This window comes from Lottia gigantea (genome assembly GCF_000327385.1).
Source record: "Lottia gigantea unplaced genomic scaffold LOTGIsca_6, whole genome shotgun sequence".
Lineage (NCBI taxonomy): Eukaryota > Metazoa > Mollusca > Gastropoda > Lottiidae > Lottia > Lottia gigantea.
Window position 1 is genome coordinate 4,986,852 of NW_008710049.1, and position 19,150 is coordinate 5,006,001.

Genomic DNA, 19,150 nt, shown 5'->3' on the forward strand with positions numbered 1-19,150 from the left:
TATCAGGACAGTGTTATTGGCTTTTGAGTACTTTTTGGATCGTTCTCAATTGTTGTAGTCATTACGGTCACATTCGATAAGGGTGTTTTTTAACTATCTATTTCAAATCAAACCGTACACCCATTTGCCTCATTGTAACTTGCACCACGGTCTTGTTAGATTAGCGAAAGAAAGAAGAGAAATTGATAACAAATCGTTGTCTTTAATATTAACATTAAGTGTAATACAAACTTTAAATTTCATAACATTATATCACACATTACACCAAACATAACAGAGTTTTCAATGATATATCTGATTAAAAAACAACTCTACATCAGTGAGTGACAGGATAAGAAAGCCGACACCGGACCGACTCTCAGAAGCACTTTTTCTTACCTTGAGAAAGATTTGAACCCAGGACACCTAATCGTCTATTAGACGTGAGTCCACATCGCTACCGACTGCTGAGGTATTTTGAGGTGCTCTCTAGGAGAAGAGCTCCTGTCTTTGCTTAGGCTATAATTTGAAGAAACTCTTTGGTTCAATAAAGGTTTTGATTTAATTTGAGTCAAGTTTGAGTTCAATTTCATTTTTTTAAAAACATATTTCTTCATAACCTATCAAGATTTTACTCTATTTTTATTCTCATGTTTTCTATCGAGGGCACTTAGAGGTGTGACCAGACTATAATTAGCTTAAAACCATAATTAGGATCACGCTAATATCCTTCCACAACCTAATTTAGTCACAGTTTAAATACATCAACAATTCCCACAACAGCTACTGACCGAATCAGTCCACCATTCTTGTCGCCTCGTCAACTAGTTCAGTCACAGTAGTAACGAATAAACAAACCCAATACAAACTATAGTGGGAATGACTCCATCTGTTTTGTTGCCCCGTCAACTAAATCAGTCACATTTGTAACAGATAAGCAATCCCAGTGCAAGCTGTAATGACTCGATATGTTTTGGGGCGCCTTTAAGGTTTTCTGTCACAATTGCTCCAGATTATTATGGTAGTGACTCTCCACCTGAGTTGTCGCCCCGTCAACTAGTTCAGTCACATTGTTCAGATCAACGAACCAAGTGCAAGCTATCGTGGGGATGACTCTAACTGTATTGCACGGTCAATTATATCAGTCTTGTAACACTGGTTACTGTGGAAATCACCCCACAAATTTCAATGACTCGTCAACTAATTCAATCTTAGCTGTTTCCATTATTGAACCAGTTCGCACACGCCATGTAATTTATCAAAAGAATCAACCTGTCTATGCTTTTGATTAAAATGAAATGAATCAATTTCAATGGAGATAAAACAAATTACAAATTCTGCCAGTGTAACAAATGCATGATCACATGAGTTACCATTTATTTATTGGAATAATCTATGATTAAATGAAGTCTGATGTTATATGTAATCCGAAACGTGCCGACTCTTATCTTGCCCATTCGGCTATTAATTGTAGACATAAACCACGTTTCCATTGAGAATTGTAGAGACAATCTGGTTCTAAACTAGTTTAAAGCCAGCTTTATTGCCACATTGTGTTTAAACTGAGTTTAATGGAATGGAAACACAGTTAGTATCGGCCAGCACAGAGTCGAGAAAAACATGTTTCTATTCAAAAGAATCTGGAGTTCAATTCAATATTCGTTCTCATTTTTTACAAACGTTCGAAGAAACGATTCAAAAGAAAACATGATATCCAGAATGAAACAGAAGTGTAACGTTTGTACATACAAACACACGTACATGTAGGATAAAATGTTTAATGTCAGATTGTGTAAGTTGATCCTGCATCATGTGTGTCGAATTCGGGTTGTCGTAATTGCATTGTGGAGATTTCATACTGATTACCAAGTGAACAAATGGAATTATCTATATAGGGAAGTTTAGGGTCGACAAGTTTCAGTCTTGGTTTTTATAAAATGGTGAATTGACTTTCAATAAGTTTATGTCTTCTTGACGTAACAATATAACAATGTCTACAATATCCCTGAATACACAATAAAACATAATAAAAGTTTTACTGGTGTCGCGACTAGTTTCACTCTGGAATGAACATTACAATTGGTCCCATACTTTGTTGTGTTGCCTCACGATTTTAACGACGCCAGCATTTGTCCGCTGGGATTACCCATTGAAGCATGGTACATGTTCGTCAAATCACCCGCTTTTCCCGCTTTGAACAACCTATTTACTGGACACTTCGGACACGAGGCCCGTAATTTACTTTGGAACTTTGGATGACTGATAGCGTACAACATTGGATTAATGGCAGTAGAAATTTTGGCCAGTAGCCCTGGGACGATAGACACAGTCGGCGTTATGTAGGAAGAATCACCGAATGCACCGATTAATGTTACAACAGCAAAAGGCATCCACGATAGACAGAAGGCGCTCACAATGATAAAGACCAGCCGTGCAACTTTAAGTTCTAACTTGATTTTCTTTCTCGTTGCTTTATCGGTTTTTAAAATAAGGTCACTGCTTAAAAATGCACGTTCATGTCGACAAATGAACACCAACATACTTGTGTAACAATACAGAATGACAAATAGCTGAATAGTAAAACAAAATATAAACAAACAAACGATGAAAGCGAGGTTAATCGAATCCCGCGTCAAATAATCAAAACAACAGGAAGTCCGTCCGCCATTTAATACATAGCGCCCCCAACCGGCCACTGGCACTAGAGCCCACGACACTGAATAAACCCAAATGCCACAAATGATAAAGGCATGGCGCCCTTTTGACGTTTTCTGCATGAAGGAATTGTTCGTATTGATAACTTGGTATCGATCCACTGCCATAGCTGTTAGGGTGTTGATGGACATGAATCCAGTTAAGGCCCCGATGACTCCATAAATCTGGCATCCTGAAAACAGACAAAAATATTTTGTTAACACAAATATATTACCACTATAACCCTATAAGCCACATTAAACAATCTTATGGATAGAAACTTCAAGGATATTTATTAATTACAACGTTCCTGGAACTTCGGCATCGGTAATATAATTTTAATTGTAGAGAGACAGGAAGTCGATTTTGAATATTCTGAATAGTGATTTGGTAGCTAGGATTCAATTTATCATCTGGTAAAGAAAATATTTATCCACCATATTTATTCTTCAGTCACACATTTTCGATGTATGATTGCAATGCTTGACATTAATATTGAAAAACAATCGATCCATGCACTCATTGTCTAACTTATTAGCCTATTTCTATGTTTAACGTTGATGCTATAAGCGTCAAGGATTTACGTAAACGGAATGTTAAAAGAAATGATAATGTCCACTATAATTTCAATCTTTACAAGATATCTTGATAGGATTAAATTCTATAGAGTCAAAGGATATTTTCACATCTGTAATTATTAAAGTATTTACTGCCATTATTTTTGAAGCAGATTCCACGAACGTTAATAATATTTAAAAAAATGAAAAGCTGTCTGTATGAGGGAATTCAATGATTCAACGCAACTGGACATCCTTACGTAACGGCGGATCTACGTGCTACTCGTGTAGTAGATACAGCTCGATATCTTCCAACCCCTTATTGACATTCATGGGCGTAAAAAAGATAGCAAGATATTCACACATATGAAAATATGCAGTCGAATTTGCAGAGATAATGGACTGGACACAGTCTGTGTCAAGAATGAGTGTAAATCGAGGCAATGGCTACAATTCAAGAGGTTTTTTTTATTTGAACCAACCCACAATTGTCTCCAATTGACAATTTTTTTCCCTTAACGAGATATCGGAAATATTTTCCTTGTATAATAATTTCAACAATACCTCTATTTTGATCGCGTTAAAGAGTTGTATTTGATTTTGTGGGAAGGGAAGCCCGTGGACTCGTGTTATTTAAAAAGGTTTGACAATGTTGGCCGTACTTGCATATTGACATACCATCCCATAATAATGGTTTCCATGTTCTAAGAGATCTATAACGTGCAGTTAACAGCTCATACGTTTCCGATAGAACTTGAGTTGACAGATAATTCACAACTCATTGATAACTAGAATCATTGATTGATTTTTTTCATAGATTCATTCACTAACCATCGTTTCGTGTCAAACACGTGGTGAAACACGTGTCTGTCTAATACCAGTATTAAAATTGTCTATTTTAGAAAATGATAACGGTTTTGATCGGATATAGATATATTTAGATGATAACAAGCTATATTTAATCACAGAAATACTAGAAATAGTTCACAATGTTATTGGTTAAAAAGATAAATGTGGCGTTACACAAGAAATGTTTCCTTTATTTACCAATTAAGGAAACCACGTTATGAACTCATTTTCTGATAATTGGTAATTGAATATGACCTATTTTGTAGAAAACTATTGATTGGGATTCGTACAATGCTGAAAGATGGGTTCCTTTATTTTCATTTATGAAAATGAAAGTGCTAATACTTATATGAATAGAAAAAAGAGATGATTTAAAGACTTGCAAAAATACCAGTTTCACATAATTCCATAATTAGCTAAATAAGAAGAGAATTGCCAGCAGAATTCGAGTGAGTGACCTATCAAGAAAGGTCAAAAAGTCTTTTTTTGTTTATCTAGACTGTACATACATGGACTTTTATGCTTTTTTAGAATCTCTTTATTATACGCAATAAGATCATATATGATTAAGAATACATGATAATTCATAGAGATAATCACCAATTAATAGTTTGCTTAATTTGACTCTAAAAAACAGGGAAACCTATCTTTAAAAAAATGATTAAAGGGGGAGGAATGCTCAATTGAAATGTGAAAAAAAAACAAGTCGGGTAGAGATAGTACATAACATACTGACAAAATATGGAATACAAAAATATGAAATCGACAAACTAAAGAAAATTATAAATACGGATTAACAGAGTAACAGAGGTGATTATTAAAAAGGAAATGCTAACTAATGTATTTTGGCAAAAAGGTGTAATCGAAGATGTCTTGAAATAGTAAAGCGGGTTATTGTAAAACAGAAAATTCTAAGGGAGGTAATAGTAAAACAGAAAATGGTAACGGAGGTATTTCTGAAACAGAAAATGGCAAGGGAGGTAAAAATGGAACGGAAAATGATAAAAGAGGTAATTTAGAAACAGAAAATGGTAAGGGAGTAGTGTTAAACTGAAATTGGCAAGGGAGGTTAGTGTAAAACAGAAAATTAAAAAGAATGTAATTATAAAATAAAAAATGGCACGGGAGGTAATGGTGAAACAGGAAATAGCAAGGGAGGTAATAATGGAACAGAAATTGATAAGTGTGATAATTGTAAAACAAGAAAATTGCAAGGGAAGTAATTGTAAAACAGAAAATTGGGTGGGGACTGGGGGATGGTGAAATATAGCGGCAGTGAAAGAGCTTTTGAATAATCGTGGAATTAACAGTATTGTTGTGAAACCGAAGGCATAAAGTGAACAACTCTATAATATAATTTTTGTTTCAATTTTTTGTCAAACAGAAATTTAATTATGATAAATTATCTGGTTAGATCTAAAATAACAAAGTTTGTCCACAGGGAAATTTCAGTCCTATTTTTAACAGACATTGTCGATAACCTATCTTCACTTAAACATTTAACGTAAAGGTACTTTAAAGAGTAGGATTTAGGTCAAAAACAATCTAATATGGCGATTAATCCACTGAATTATAGGGACCTGCGAACCTTCTCCCCAAGAATTTGATGTCGTGTTTAGTCCGCACTGAAAGGCAAGCAGATTGAGTGGGTGACAATTGTATATAATTCAAGAATGTCTGGAGTATTTTGGGTTTTACTTTTATACAATTATAATTTCAGACTATAATAATTATGCTGTCGTAATTTCCGCTACCTCATTATCAGCTCCAGAAGTTACAAGACATGCCCAGTGGCGATATATCAGTATAAGTATGACCATTTTAATCGACAAATCTTTCCGTACCCATTCAAGTAATATACACTAAGGGACAATTTGGCGTTTAGTTGCAGTGACAATATAGATTGGCCATTGTTTTCGGGGGGATTGGGGGTGCATTTTGCCCACCTGGCTGAAATAGACTTCCAAGAGACTTAAAATTCTATATCGGATGGTAAAATTAAACTCATTCTTTCAAATCTTTCAAATCAGTTTCCTGCTTATCGATTATTTTCAGTTCATATTTTTTAAGGTATACATGTTCATTAAATTACGCAATTTTAATGGAATTTACCCCCCAGTAATATTTCTACTAACATGTTTTAGAGTATATAGCATACATACGACCGATGTTATGAATTGTTTATTTTCTATTATCAAGAAGATCCAATTCATTATCTTTAGATTAGTTTTAGAGACGGTAGAATTGTGTTAATCATTTGTCCGCGACAACCCAATGTAAAGTAAAGAGTTTTTATTATATGAGTGTTCAGTGTAACCATCATGTACAGGGGTGATTGAAACTAAAGGAAAGATTCAAGCTTTCGAGCTTTCATTCATTCTTCATAGCAGCTAATTATGAATTATGAAGACGTTATAATTGGTCTCTGATTGGACAAGCAAGAAATAAGCTGACTTTAGAGTCCCATCATTGACGATGTCGACAAAGATACTATAAGCGTAGTTTAACTTCTAATAGTTGTAATAAGGTATTGCCAATGGATATTCCTATGTCTGTTATCGATAGTTATTATTGATGAAGGGCGGTCGAAATGTTTGCCGTTTTTATCATTGGTGAGGGTTGGATCAAATATCATATTACAGCTACTGAACTGATTCCATTTGGATTGATCTCTGCAAATGATATATTCCATGTTAAACAATAGAATATTTTAAAAATGCAATTTTTTCTTTAGTTGGGTACATGATGATTGGATATAGAGAAATGGCTTTACCAAACAAACATGCTAAATATAGTCATAAGATTTGATGACAAATAGCTAACAATTTTCGGAAAAGTTAGGGCAAAACGACTCTTGATTCTAAGTCCCACGAAGCAGTCAACATATAGCATTAAAAACTAGACTTACCTATATTTCCTAATTGCCACTGCCCTTTTAAACTAGCCCATATTAAAATGGGGAAGTTGAATAGGCACATTATCAAGTCGGCACTAGCAAGATTAGCTACGTACATATTCGCTGATGTTTGAAGGTTTTTGTGCCTGAAAAGAGAACGGAAACAATTGATTTAAAAGTAAAAAAATATTGCAAATTATCAGCTTTAGAAAAGAACTATCACCTTATGGTTGATCTATTATCAATATTTTCTGAAGTTCAACCTGACCGAACTGTAACCGGAAGTACAAATATTGCACATCAGGAAGTATTAATATGTGCAGATTATATTATGATACATGTACTATTAGAGATATTTGAAATTGAAACAACAATATCTGTAATCAATATAATGTAATAATATGTTTTTTAAATATCTTGAACAAATCAATATCTTGTTTATCTACTGAAAGGGGTGATTATAGCATCAATTTTCACCGTTACAATTTTTAATCAGACGTCTGTTGGTCTTGCAATTCAACTCAATTACGTTCATGTTATGCTGTCGCAATGTCCCTATATTAGATGTTAATGGCATAGTTTGCCGTATATAAACGTTTTATAAATTTTATAAATACAAAAACCATGCACTGACATCTTGAGAAAAATTGGAATGATACAAACAGAAGCTATTAAAGGTTTTGATGCACGTAAACCCTTTAAAGATACTGTACGGTTGTCTTTCACCGTTTCTTTTTTCACAAGTTTAAGTCTGCTGTATCAAGCTCTATTATACATTAGATTGACATTTCCTAGCAAAATATTGGAAGATTTATAAAGGTTAATGTTATTTAAAAAGGTAAATAGCTCATTACTGCTCTAATGTGAGAATTCAATGGCACTCTTTGGAGATTTATAGTGGATGAGTTACTGTGAAGAGAGTTAAAAACCTCGAGAAAATAAGTGAATCATCCATATATTATTACAACAGACTAATGGTTGCACTGTAGGCTACGAACAACCCAATTAGGAAACCCGACGTCTAGAATGATATAACAATGAAGAGAAATGAATGTCATGATATTAAGCTATTACTTCGTCTTATACCTTGACTACAACAGCCAATAACAATCGAGGGCTAGGATTGGCTGTAATTAGTAGCGTACAACCAAATGAAATTTCTGCATAAACAAACTTCAGTAATACAAGAAAGGCGGATATTGGAGTCAAGGTATTAAACACAGTTTTTAATAGCCTGACTTTGTGAAAAGATGAAATACAGGCGAAATCAATTGTCATCATGATCTCGCTTGGAACAAACTGTTTTTATTAATAAATTGGCATAGTAGAAGCACCAGTTAATAGATAAATAAAACAATTTTATGGATGGATACTTCTAGAATATTTATTACTTCCGACGATTCAAGGTGATTCGCACTCCGTTATCAGGAATATAATGAATTCAAACAATACAGTAACAGAAGTATATAAAGGAAGCTTAATCAACTATCATTCAAGGCGATATAATAACAATATAATATATCATTTCATTTTATCAAGTAGATATACTCATGTTATTATAGATAATATGTATTTTGTTTAAATGTTAGGTATAATTTACGACGTTTTTTGATAATGGTAATTTTGCATAATTCCCCTTTAACGATATTCTCCAATCATCTTGGTGCCTCTTGATGTATGGTCTTAATAGTTCCCTTGATAGAACTTTACATATGTCAAATCAACAGTAAAATGTCTGGTAAGCTCCTCAGAGAGATTTACTTCGATAAAAACACTCTATCTTTATTAGAGATTAATATTCGCTTTTAAATAGCTCAGAGAGACTTCTTTGATCTATTCTCTGTTTATTTATAACATCAGAAATAATGTATACTTTGAGACCTTCAATAATTGTTCGAAGCGAATTGACATGACTTCTGAAGGAATATCAACTGGAATTTGATCTTAGTTTTCCAGACTTAATTCACTGTTTAGTGTTTTGGACATAAGCCAGGGTTCTGCGATTTGATAAAGAACGCGTTGAAAATACCAAGAACAAGAAAACAGTACACGCGCAGCAAAGACACTGCGTATCCATTGGAGTCCTAATGACATTCTTAGTATTGTTCCCTTGTATATTATTTAGAGACTTTATTTTGGACATGTTCAAAACAAACGCCAAGCTTTCGAGAAACGTTCAGAACTTCATTTGGTCAGACAAGTGTTGTAACATCTCCTTGAGCGGAATAGAATAAGACACGCGTGTCAAAGACTCAAACACTTTAAAACACAATATGGAGGCATAACTCGACCGTCTTTTAAGTTTGTAATGTTTAAGGTTTCAAGTCGCCGTAAGACTGCAATTGGTCACAGCCCCGTGAGACAGAAAACTTATCTAATATTTTCTGCACGTTTACAGTGGACCCATTTTCTAGTCGCTATGAGATCACAAATGTTCACAATCCGGGGTGAGAGGTGTTGAAACGGACTATACCGTTCAAAACAATACGCACACTTTTTCCAACGACTTTCTAGTATAAAACGATGTTGTTGAATGATATACAGCCAGCACTTCTATACAAAAATGGTCCATGGGCTCCTTGGTGTAAAATCTGTTCGTTTAAAGTGTACAACCACGAGAAGTCGACTCCCAACAGCTATATTCAAATCCTGTTGCATTATCGAATTTTGCTAAATTTCGCTTCTTAAACTTTATTGCCTTCATATGTCTTATTTTAATGTTCACAGAGTAAGCACATACAGAGTTTATTTCTAACAATATATTTCAAACCATGTTGTCCCTGTGTGTAAATTACCAACTGACGTGCCGAACCAATCGGACAAACAAATGCTCCACACAATTGTTTGTTTCGTTTTAATAATCCATACTATTCGTAATGCTCATTTTCTCACCACTTCCGGTTTGTTGGTTGGTGCCGATACGGATCATATACTGCACTACTATCAACGAAGCGTAAAAAAACAAATGCAAGTGCAGACAGGGTTGTTAACGCTTTAATCAGTTGATTGCTTTCCGTTTTGTTTCTCAATCCGCGTGGAAATCTTCTTTAGAAGAAACAACTTGTTTACGAGATTGATAGTCCACAAAAAATATAAAATAATCGTGTTTTTTCTTAACGATGTTTCAAATTAATAAAATGATTTATGAAAACCATTTGAGAATTCTGCAATTCTGCACGTGCCTGTTAATCTAACGAAATAAGAAAGAGTAATTTATCAGATTGTTGACCGCTCAATGGCATTTCGATTTTCTTCCTCATTAGTTTTTTTACAGCTGATTCTACATGCCTTTCTGGAATTATCTTAATTTGTCTCGTAAATGGAGTCGAAATGATGTTTCATACTCATAAAAGAATGTTTTTATGTTGATAACAACTACAATATATTAAAGTGATGCTGTTTTCTTATTATTTACGTCCAACTTTTGTTCATCTGGTTGTTCTTATACGACAAAAATCAAGTAGTATCAATTAGTAATTCTTACACGTTTATATAAATTGTATGACTTGAAATACTAAAGCACTCGCTTCTTACTGAGAAATGAATAACATTATAATTTTTCAATACATTGGTAACAGTTTAAAAATGTCTGTTGCACTCTGAAAGTCAAAATGGTATTCATGAACCTAAAGATCATATCCCTTGAAATTGCACTTTTAGATGGTGAACAGTAAAAGTTACATCTTGTTAAAGTTAAAGCAATTAATTCCATTACCAGGTTTTATTACTTACAGATTCCTATAGAATGATGGGAAATTAAACCTCAAAAAAATATAGGATGATTAAAATCATCTGCGTATTTAAGAAAATTGCTAAGAAAAACATCACACTTTGATTGCCAAAAGGCATATCGAACAACAGGTCAAGATAACCAATTTTATCTGCGATTTACAGTAATCACAGCAATATCATTCAACTCTTGACTTAAGTTTCACTATTAAGAATTGAATCGAAACAGAACACTAGACCTGTTTGACACAGACCTGTCAGCTTCCGAGCCAGTTAACATTCTCTACATTTATATTTCGTAAAATATGAATGGAAATAGACAGTCTTGTTTGGAAATGTTTCCGACTATCAAGATATCTCTAATATTACGCCCCATTGTTTGTTTATGATTGGGACAATGGAGACTTCGTGATAATTACCATTGCTGTCATGACATCCTGTCGCAGATAGAAAATGATTTGACGTCATTCATGCTATCTTGTTAAATTATAAAACAAGAAATAGATTTCTGATCTTTAAACCAATGGCACAAATAGAACGTAGTTTATTCAAATCTGTTCAGCTTACATTCAAAAAGGGACTTGGCGTCATCTGAAAAACTTCCATAACTTGGCTTTTATCGTGAGACTTAATTCATTTAATGAAGTTGAACTAAGATGAACATCTTGTAGAATCTTGTATAGTATTAAGTGTCAAGGCTATTATTTGAAACATCACGCTCATTGCTATGATTGGTCTTAATAAAAAAAGGTATTCAGTGTAAATAATGAGGCTTTGGCACGGAAAAATTAATTTGATTACTGTCTTAATGGTTTCTTAAGATTTGATTCATGCTTTTGATGATCGAATTGCTCCCTCCAATCGTAAATTAATGTCCACCGGGCATTGATGAGAACAGTCAGGTAAGTTCCTAGGAGATAAAATATCACAAAAATAAGGTTTAGAAAAACAAGAAAAAGGAGCTTAATTCAAACCAAAATTGTGACATAATCCTACCTCCAAGTGCTTAATATAATTACAATATAAAAGTGTTTTTTTTTAATTTTGTAAAATTAATTTTGATTTTTTTCATTAATATCAGTAGATAGATTAATCCACGTCTTATAAACTTCATTTGGTTTTACTCAAAAACAAACCAAATTTCTTAACTTAATTCCATTATAATAGGTTATCATATAGCTCTACATCGGGTTTCGCTGTCCCACAATTCGTCATTATAACACATTACAAACGAGAAACGATCTCATACAAATATGACCAAACATAAGAAATGATACTATATTTATCAAAAGTAAACAAAGGATCTTGTGGCCGACCTCAAACGTACATTGCGCTGTCCAATCCTTTAAAGTCCGGTTTACAAATTTTTGTTAATTTATTAGTGGACAAGCGTAGGAGTGAATTACGTCAAAGTATAATTCCTAACCATTAGCCAAAATCAAGGATGGAATAAGGTCATGATGCAGAAGAGAAAAATATTATGTTAACATAAGTGGATTAAAGGACGAATTCAGTCTCAAATATCTTTTTTAAAAATTTAATAAATGGTAAAGGGGAACTTTGTGGGACGTGGTTTTTGTAGCCTAACAAGATGAACTTTGACATGAGAGATTTTCAGAGATTTATATTACAGAACGACAGAAGAATTACAGTAATCTAATATAATTTACTCAGATAAAACATTTAAATGTCACACAGAAAATAACATTTTTTATTGGCTTGGATCAATATAACCAGTGAATACTAAAGTAAAAATTAATTTGATTTTGTCGCGTAAATGTAAAAAAAAATGCTTTTTTATATGGAAGATTTAGAAAATTTATATAAAAATCTTAACATGTTTTAAATAGTCATTAAAAAGCATCTCTAAGATAGTGAGATTACTGCTTAAAAGCATTCACAGAAACTCAGAAATTGTTCCATGAATATGGTTACTAGGAAGAACTACTCATTCCATATGTATAAAGCCACAAATAGACGAGGTATGATGTCCGGTGCAGTGCGGTATAAGGTGCACAAAAGAAAAAGGAAGAAATTAACACACGAGGTACGGATAAGGACATGATTCGCTTGTACTATGTTCTACTGTATCGATTATACTGCACCGTACACCGCACCGGACACCGTAACTCGATTATCCTCACCTTAAAACCCCGTCGATCAAGTAAAATGAAAACATTAGTATCCGCTATTTGCAAATTGCCTTATTCAGTCGGTAGTGCGGTCTCACCCCGGTTCAACAAACCCTTCTCAAAAATAATTATACTCTCCAATATTGAGAATTAATTACTCGGGAAAATGCACTGTCGAATAATGGAATGTTTCAGAAACAGATTAATCTCAGTGGAGAAAAAATATTCTAGAATATTACCACTCTTATTAAAATCATGTGCCTTCATAAATCAATATGAAAAAATATGAATCGTGTCAAGAAAATGCATTTCAGAAAGGGTTATTTTTTAAGATCACGAGTTGTTCGATAAAATGACAAGGCTGTGATTATGGATTATGGATGGATTTGAAAATGATTTGACTTGTTTTGGAAACCGTTTTGTATTATATTTATGATCATGTTCTACGAAACACTTGTATAGTTTAAACAAAGGAAACATTTTATACACAGTAAACATTGGTATCAACAAGTAATTGGTTCACGTTTTTCGTCTGTTCGAAAATTTACAAAATGAATGGCATGTCAGCTATTGCGAAGGAAATATAATTTTCGTAAACAATAATTTGTCGGTTTTAAGAAGTTTTAAGAAGATGTGGTCCGGTCTTTGTATGTAGCAAAACTAGATAGTTATTTTGTCTCCTTGAAAAACCCAATAGGTTATATGGGTTCAATCCTTTTAAGACATTTAAAAATGGGTTCCCTTATTTCAATTTATGAAAATGAAAATGCTAATACTTATATGAATAGAACGAAAAGGTGTTCTAATGACTTGGAAAAATACAAGTTAGTCTCACATGTCCATAATTAATTAATAAAATTAGCTAAATTAGAAGAGAATTACCAGCAGAATTCCAATAAGTGACCGATCAAGAAAGGTCAAAAAGTCTTTGTTGTTTATCCAGACTGTACATTCATGAACATTTATGATTGGTTACAACTCATAATTATAAGAACATAATGATATGATTAAGAATACATGATAATTCATTCGAAATACCAATTAATCAAATTGTTTTCTTAATCTGAGACTAAAAAATAAGGAAATCCATCTTTAAAACTATCACAGCACATTAGAAACGAACTATTTTAATACTTTATATCCATAAAACTGTTGTTTCTTAAGCTTATGAATGATTGGGTGTATTGTACTCTCGGATAGTAATTCAGGTAATAGGCCAAAACCATACAAAGTCTGGTAACATCATCTTTCCGAAGTCATTTCGATATGTCTGTCATAGTATTCTATGCGTAAATTGACTGAAGTAATTGAATGGTCATCAACCGTTGTCGTAAGGCTTTCTTCAATTTAACTCAATATATTATACCTACTATAGTTTTCAGCAATGAGAAGAATGGTATTCAACCATTTTCGCATTGTTTTTTCAGTTATGTCAAACTGTCTCCAACCTTGAGAAATATTAAACACGTGTGAGGAATGAAAACGCATGAAAAAAAATGAGAAGTGACCGAGAAGCTTTTTGGGGATTGGTTGAAAGAGAACAATCAGCAGATGATTCTGAGTCGACTGTGCCAATAATTTCGTTACCTGTCCTCTGAAAAGCATTCATTGTAATCATTTTGATTCATCATCTCGCATTAACGTGTAATAAATACAATGGAATAGTTATAATGGATTTTATTTAATAAGTTGCTTTTATTGGTTATTTTTACAGGATCACTGCAATAGGTGATTGTTGAAGGAAGTAGTTTTAATGGATTGCATGTATGAGTTATTTTAATAAGGTGCTAAGAGCAATGGCGCCACCAGTGGGACAACTTGGTAGGGATGGGGGCAAATAGAAAAATGGTGTGCACCCCTAATTATACTACCACTATATTTTTGACATTTTGAATACGTTTTTGCACAAAAATATGTACCAAAACGCACCAAATAAATTAAAGTTTTCCAAAAGAACTCTCTCAGACGCTCCACGAGAGGTTTGCGACTATGAATTTTGAATCCATCTCGATAGTTGTCCTCTATTTGTACCCCAAGTCTTGGGAGGCTGGCGCCGCCACTGACTTGGAGACGATGTGATGGAGATTTTATAGCATTGGTAACATATATCTTGTAAATGATGGAGTATAATGTGATTTTATATCCGATTATGGTAATTTACAGTATTTAAAGTCTAACTAATGTGTTTAGCCAGCCATAATGTCTTTGGATAAATCTGTCTTTTACAAATTGTTCTTATCTGTAGGGTAATTGGAACCCACGTCACATAAGCAAATGGGAGTCGAAAATTGGCGATAATATGAGCTACCGCATTGTATCGATGAACTCCGTTTCAAGGACGATGATCAAGGATAAATTTTGAATACTGTCATATTTTGGAATCAGTTAGAATTGTGTCATGAAAACTTTCGGATTAAAATTAATGATTGGAATTTAACGGTATCAATATTATGTAAAACCAACTTGAGTTGAAATTGAGTCTTGAACTCACAAAACTTCCTTGTTTCATCAAAAACGGCAACCAGGAAGACCATAACACCCACACGTGATATAAACCATCTGTCTTTGATAAGTAGAGCGCACAGAGACATTATGACAAAATTGACAGGACTCATCTACTAAGGATGACAGATAGGATATCATCAAGTGACAACTTGTCTACTGTGTGCAGTCAGTCAGAAAAACCGTATCGGATTAACCTTCTTGTTGCTAGGTAAAAACAGAAAGAAGCTCTTTAAAGAGACGAATTCAGTCCAATTGTTGGTAAATCAAGCACCATAATGTACCGATTAGGCCTTCCTTCTCGGTAAAACGCATTTTATAGATTTTTTTTAAATGAACTGAAACATCAGCTTCAAAACAAGCTGCTAGTCGAGAATGACAGTTTCAATCTAAAAAAGCAAATTTCAAAATGATACTATTACTACCCACGTTAATTTTTTCAGGTAGGAATGATCATTTTAAAGGAAAGATGATGTGCGCCTATGACCATGTTTTCATAAGCATTAATATGGTCTTGAAGTAGATAATCTAATTCACATGAAAAATCAATTATTCGGTTTGCTGGTGTCGTCCATCATATTTCACAGATAGTAGAGAAATTGTCTATAATGTCCACTGTAATTAGGTTCGTATTGCACGTCTATTATCAGAGCTGATGGTAAAGAAGATCTAAATGAAAAAAACTATTAACACAATTAATTAAATCTTCAACTCATTAATTCCAGTTTTACTAGAGCCTCGACAGCTAAACGTTTCACGAAAACCTTGAAAGGTTGATACAATTTGATTCTCATGAGCAAAATGTTGTAGACACTGATTATTGATTGCCTTTGATCTTCGGTTGGTAAACAATATAACTTGCATTATCCACAGTAATCACATTGTTCATATTGGCTTATTTAAGATTCATTGACGCTAACGCAGAATATCAAATTTTCAGACATTATATTAGTTAGGACGATGTGCTATATATCAATTATTTATACTCAAAGTATCTAAAGATTTCTTACAATAACTCGCGGAGCACTTTTCTACAGGCCTTGAGCGAGAGATATACCTCCACGGAGACGTGGTAAATAGTTACACGTTGTTTTCAGTCTTCCTTAAAGATGAAAATGAAAATGCTAATATATTATATAAGGAAACCCATCTGTAACTCAAACAAGACAGAAAAAAAGTGCCTGAAACTGAATTTCATTGATAACAATATTATTTGGTACCGTTTTCGATGTTAATTAATCTACTTAGACTTTTTAGACATGCTTGCTTTCTATTAGAAATAACGAGATAGACGTCCCAATTTCAGTGTCTCTTTATGTAGTCTCAGTGTATAACTTTACAATAACAAGTGGATGAATAATTCTAATTCTGACTCGTCTGGCAAGATAAAGAAGTAGAATATCAAAGAGAATAATATAAATCTGTGTAATACAAATCCGTACAAGCAAAACAATTTCATTAACCATTAAATATATGCAAGGTCTGGTGATCGTCTCAAGTTAATTCTTGTCAATAATCTTAATTTCGCCAGTCATTAAGTTTATATTAGCCACCTCGACGACGGATTATTTCCGGAAGGTAGTTAACCTGATGGTCTATTTACATATATTCAGAACCCAAATCAATCATGGCAAACCATGGCCTTTGACAGCAAAAGGCTAACTCTGGTTTATCATTATGGACTAAAGTAGAATCTTCGTGTGCTGCAACAGAGCGTGGACATAAACGATTCAAATGATACGTTCTACCTTTCTGCACCATTTGGGCAGATTAAGACGGACGAATTCAAAGATTGCAGATGTTGACAGTAGGCGCTTTGGCATCTTCATCCGGACAGATTTGATTGAACACTGCGATGACAATATCCGTCTCTTGTTCCTTACATGTGCTGAGGTTTGAAACAAAAGGATTTGTACCCTTTGAAGTATTCATTTCGATCAGAAATCTGGCAAAATATGGAATCAAATAAACTAATCTTTGCTTTAGGTTTACAAATTAAGGTTAAGTCATTTCAAGAAATCGGAGAAAATCTCTACTCTTTTGTCAACTTTGCCAAGTATCTAACAGAGAGACACAATAAGACACCATATTTTAATCAGTTGGAATTTAATTACATCCTCAGAATCTCCCAACATTAAACAGGAGTGATATGTTAACTGGAAACAGCTGATCGTTCGTTCTAATCTACAGACCTCCTGTCTTGTGTCCTTTCATACTCTACATGGTGCTCCATTGTTTTTGACAAATCACACTTTAATCTCAGAAACAGGAATGTTTAGCTGAGCTAATCAGTAATATTGTTCACAGCACACAGTTGAATTTGAGCCTTCAAATCCATGTGTTACCTGCGTTTGAATGTTAAAATGAAGACTCGTCAAGATAAGATACACAAGGAATGACCTGAACATTTTTTCAGGTATTGATGTATAAACAGAAAAAAACACTGTGTACACTGTATAAATCCGCGTTTACACAGATATAAACCGAATTCACTTGACCGCTGTTATCCAATCAAATTGCGTGATAGCGTGTAAACGGAATCGTGATTTAATTATTCTGTGATCTATAGAAAGGACACATATAGAAATAGTGAGTAAAAAACCTAGTTTGGGGTATTTTTAAAGGAATTGTGTGATTTTCGTACATTTCTTCTGAAGACTATTTACATATATGGCGCATCTGTCCCTTTAAGATTTATTTCCAATTTGACTCATTTACACTCAGTGCGCACTGGTTTCCTATAGTTCAAGGTAGTTCAATGTAGTTGAAAATAATCGAAATAAAAGCTGATTAAAAAACCAATTTCTTAGATTGTTAATAATGATTATGCACCCGAACATATATAACATGAGAAAACTCTTTAAAGGGATGTATTCATGTGTTCTTACCTTAGTCTCAGAAACCGTTGAGATTTGAGCCTTCAAATCTATGTGAGTACAGAATTATCCGCGTTTGAATGTTAAAATCACGACTCATTTTTTGTTGATACTTCGCCATATATAGAAAATACACATATATGTATAGAAATGTTATAGAAGTATATTAAAGGGATTATGCGATGTTCGTGCAGCTCTAGCTGATATGAAGACTAGGTATATTCAACATACAAATCAACCGCCGAAAAAGGCGAACCATTGCCTTAAAAAAGGACCTGGGACATGATCTGGGTATTTCATGGGTTATTCAACTGTTGTACAATTATCTGAACCAATTCATTCTTAATTCTGGTTGATATTCCAGATATTTGCCTGTTTACCCAAACATCGCCAAACTCCGGATTGTATTACAAAGTTTTGTCAATTAACCAATTGTGTTAATACGGGGCTTTTCCCTTTCACTTTCAATTTATCATTTTACACAGTGAACGAATTGCCTGTGTTTTTTGTGTAATGGTGTTCCACCTGTAATTGTGTATCTGTTCCCTTTAAAATGGTGAGTGGTACAATTTTGATTTTGATCAATACCTTAAGAAGAATTGTTAAAGGTAATGGAATACATAAGAAAACTATTTCTATCAAAGGTATTAAAAATTTCAAACGAAGAGTTTGAATAGAAGTTTGATTTAAATTGAGTGCCTGATATATATATATAAAACAATGACGATACACAAGTTATAGCAATTAACCTTTCAGTTTAAGATCTTTCAACTCTTAGATAATGGCACCAGAAGCTGCGTTATTGTGCAAAACACAAAAAAGTAAGAAAGAGAAGTGGGATGAAGACAAAAAAAACCCAAACAATTTGAGAAAGTAAGAAAGAAAAAGTAGGGTATTTTGGTCTAATACGTCTTAACAATGACTTCTCATTTTGTA

At 33.6% G+C, this 19,150-nt stretch overlaps 1 protein-coding gene across 1 annotated transcript in view; it reads right to left on the bottom strand.

Annotated features, from left to right (window-relative positions):
* Positions 1–2,084: 2,084 nt before the first annotated feature.
* The window catches only part of LOTGIDRAFT_154846 (hypothetical protein), a gene marked incomplete at both ends in the record, with an annotated part of 31,651 nt that continues 14,585 nt past the window's right edge, over positions 2,085–19,150 (bottom strand). The window contains 2 exons of the mRNA XM_009064046.1: positions 2,085–2,866; positions 6,988–7,121. Coding sequence (XP_009062294.1) covers positions 2,085–2,866; positions 6,988–7,121 — 916 coding nt within the window. The remainder of the gene's footprint in view (positions 2,867–6,987; positions 7,122–19,150) is intronic.